We start from the raw sequence: 3,686 nt of genomic DNA, 5'->3' as shown, positions 1-3,686 counted from the left end.
TTTTTTTTTTTTTTTTTTTTTTTTTTTTTTTTTTTGTACCAGGGATCACACTCTGGGACCTTGTGCTTGCAAAGCAGGCAGCTAAACACTCCATTACAATCTTATGGGGCCACTAACTTACATGCAGCCCATCATTGAAAGTGTCTGTCATTATGCATTCATTGTACAACTACCTATGTGGGCAGTTGAACACAGTTCCTTTTGTAGTTCCCGGAGAAGGCACCATCAAATTCAGTTACTCCTTTTAGATCACCAATACTGCAGTTCAATTTTTCATGATGGTTTTCCTATAATCACCAATATTATGGCTAAATTATACTTGTCACATTTTTTAATTAATGCCTGCATTTTAGGGGAGGCATACAAAGGAGCTCAGGTTCCTATTTAAAATTTGGGAAATGCCTTAATTTCATCATAAATATTTTCCCTTCTATAGGACAGCTATCTCTGTGAAAGATGGTTGCCTAATCTCATCCTTTTTATATTGACTGATATTTATTTCTCTTTACTAAATTTCATATTCTGATCCTTTTCCCAGTTTTTGATAGTTAACCAGTATGCTCCCTAATTGTTTACTATACACACTTTTAACTCCCAGTCCATTTTCTCTAAAATAAAGGTTTGAATATATTTTCAACTAATCCATATTCGTTCTACTAGGTTTTCCTAATCAATATTTTAAAATTTCTTACTCAGAGTAAACATTATATGATTAATTTCAACAACCTACAAAGGCTGGGGATTTAGCTCAGTGGTTCTCCCTCTTGCCTCACGAGAGCAAGGACCCAAGTTGGATCCCTGGTACCAAAACAACAAAAAAAATACCCTCCAATTCAAATATTTACACTCTTGTGAAAGCAGATGCAAGTATTATATTTCATCTAGTTTCCAAAAGTATGCATCATACAAATTACTATCAGGTAGGGAGTAGAGAATCATTTGATATGAAGCAATCGATCAAACCAAACATTCTTTATCGTGGCATAAAAAAGGAGAATTCTCTCACTGGTTTACTCTTCTCTCTACAGATGGACTCATTGACTGTATGGACCCTGATTGCTGCTTACAGAGTTCCTGCCAAAATCAGCCCTACTGCCGTGGGTTGCCTGATCCTCAGGATATCATTAGCCAAAACTTACAATCACCATCTCAGCAAGCTGCCAAATCTTTCTATGATCGAATCAGTTTTCTTATTGGATCTGAGAGTACCCATGTTATACCTGGAGAAAGTCCTTTCAATAAGAGGTTAATGCATCTTTTCTTTGCATAAATGTGCAAGGGCACTATCAACAGTTCTCTGCACTGTGTGTGAAATGCTGATGAGTATGTATTTGAGGAAAGTTCTTTTCTTTAATATAGTTTTTCATCTTTCTTCACCAAACTTCGCATTTCAAGCATTTTTGACACAGTCCACATATTTTGTCAATTTCAATACCTGCGACATAACAGGACTTTCCATTATGGAGTCAATAAATCTTCATTTAACTAGTTGATTTTTTTTTTTTTTTAGCACAGTTGGAAACGTTTCAAAAGGAGCAATGAAAAGACCCCAAAAGGCAAAACAGAAGTGCACTTTTTTAGCTGAGCTCACTAAATAGTATAAATTATGAATTAATGTAATGGAACTGCTAAAGGCATGGCAGTGAGATTGCATAAGCTGTTTGACTGGTGCTTTACAGAGCAGTAATGACCTGAAAATAAACCAGTAAGTGAAAGCAGGTGTCTCAGGTTCACTGAGCAAAAGAAGATGATTTACACTAGAACTCCTGGGTCTGCAGTAATTTAATAGCATTAATGCAGTTATACCCAGCAGTTGATTAAAAGTTGTTGCACAAATGTTCCTTATTGCCCCCCTAAATCTTGTACTTCTTGGTCCCTGCAGATTTACAGATTGCCTCAGGCTTAATTGAAAAGCATACTTTTCTTCATGTAAGTCATATATATGACTTCCCAAAAAAGCATAAAGTTTATAACTTTACGAATTCATCTCTAAATTATTGACCTTAATAACTCTCCAAAAACCAGATTGCAACAAATTAAAACCCAGGATAAATACAAGGCATTTAGAGAATGTAAATTACAGTGCATTAGAAAGGGCATTGTCTTGGGAGTGTTTCAGGTCTGGTTTTTTTGAATAATGCTTGATTGCATGTGATATTGTTATTTTATCCTTATGTTGGATTATGTATAAATCATGATAATGTTGGACTGAGAAGACAGATGTTCATTTAGATTCTTCTACTTTTCCACAGCCTTGCATCTGTCATCAGAGGCCAAGTACTAACTGCTGATGGAACTCCACTTATTGGAGTAAATGTCTCATTTTTCCATTACCCAGAATATGGATATACTATTACCCGCCAGGATGGAATGTGAGTTAGTCGCATCACGCTATCTCTATTGGAAGTATTTTAAGTATAAATTTAGACATTCTTCTATCACCCATCATGTTTTATTGTCTTTTGTACTAGAAAGGCAACAACTCCACACACCTGGGACAGTATATCTGGCAGAGATTTAAAGTCACGTACTCATCTAATCCTTTAAAAATTGATTTCATTTTCTAAGGCATGATATAATACTGTGGTTTTGTTGGAGAATGTTATCTTAGAAGATGCACGTTGATATATCTCTTAATGGCTACAACTTAAACTCAGATGGTTCCAAAGAGCAGACAGAAAGCAAATTTAGGGAAATGCTTACCACAGATAAAGAATATATCTATATCTACAGATAAAATGTTATATCTGTACACAGATAAAGTATGTATGAGCATTCACTGTGTAATTCTTTTAAATCTTCTGTGGACTTGAAAATATTTCATGAGAAAGATAGGAAAGTTGGTTTTCTTTAAAAAGTACATCAAGGAGATGAGTGTTTGTACTTATAGGGATCCGGATCATTCAATAAGCATACCTTGGTTTTTTCTTAGGTTTGACTTGGTGGCAAATGGGGGAGCTTCTCTCACTTTAGTATTTGAACGCTCCCCGTTCCTCACTCAGTATCATACTGTGTGGATTCCATGGAATGTCTTTTATGTGATGGATACCCTAGTCATGAAGAAAGAAGAGAATGACATCCCCAGCTGCGATCTGAGCGGATTTGTGAGGCCAAACCCTATCATCGTGTCCTCACCTTTATCCACCTTCTTCAGATCTTCTCCGGAGGACAGTCCCATTATTCCTGAAACACAGGTAAAGTATGCCAACAGGCAGTACTTTTACAGGAAAGGTTTTTAGGAAAAATAATTCTAGGAATTTTTAGGAGAAAAATTTTCAGGAAAGGTTTTTAGATTTAAAGAAATTTTTAAAGGATTACGGAATTCCAGTAGTATCCTAAATAATTCTATAGAATGGAATGTGTGCAGAACACACGTGATTAGATTAGGATATCCACTTATTTTTTAAAGATATCTTCAAAATATCTTCCAGGCTATATCTGCGTATCTGTGGCTGAATGCAAAAGTGCTTAAACTCAACCACTAATAATGCCCCTGCTCATTCTTTCATTTATTGAAAAAAATGTTGGAGCACCGGGGATTTGGCTCAGTAGTTCCACCACGTGCCTTGCAAGTGCACAGGCCCAAGTTTGATCCCCAGTACCAAAAAAAAAAGTAGTTTCAGCTGGTCATGGTGCACGCCTATAATCCCAGCACTCAGGAGGCTGAGGCAGGAGGGTCTGGGAGT

The 3,686-nt window shown here is 36.3% G+C and overlaps 1 protein-coding gene across 1 annotated transcript in view; it reads left to right on the top strand.

The window, feature by feature from the left end:
* The window catches only part of Tenm3 (teneurin transmembrane protein 3), a 615,432-nt gene that overhangs the window by 544,030 nt on the left and 67,716 nt on the right, over positions 1-3,686 (top strand). The window contains exons 15-17 of the mRNA XM_033765428.1: positions 1,029-1,245; positions 2,253-2,372; positions 2,933-3,194. Of these exons, the coding sequence (XP_033621319.1) occupies positions 1,029-1,245; positions 2,253-2,372; positions 2,933-3,194 (599 nt within the window). The remainder of the gene's footprint in view (positions 1-1,028; positions 1,246-2,252; positions 2,373-2,932; positions 3,195-3,686) is intronic.

The sequence above is a fragment of the Fukomys damarensis genome, unplaced genomic scaffold (genome assembly GCF_012274545.1).
Source record: "Fukomys damarensis isolate Sample0158 unplaced genomic scaffold, DMR_v1.0_HiC HiC_scaffold_18, whole genome shotgun sequence".
Taxonomy (NCBI): domain Eukaryota; kingdom Metazoa; phylum Chordata; class Mammalia; order Rodentia; family Bathyergidae; genus Fukomys; species Fukomys damarensis.
The sequence above is the reverse complement of the archived record's forward strand: the minus strand, read 5'-3'. Positions and strand labels throughout refer to the sequence as shown.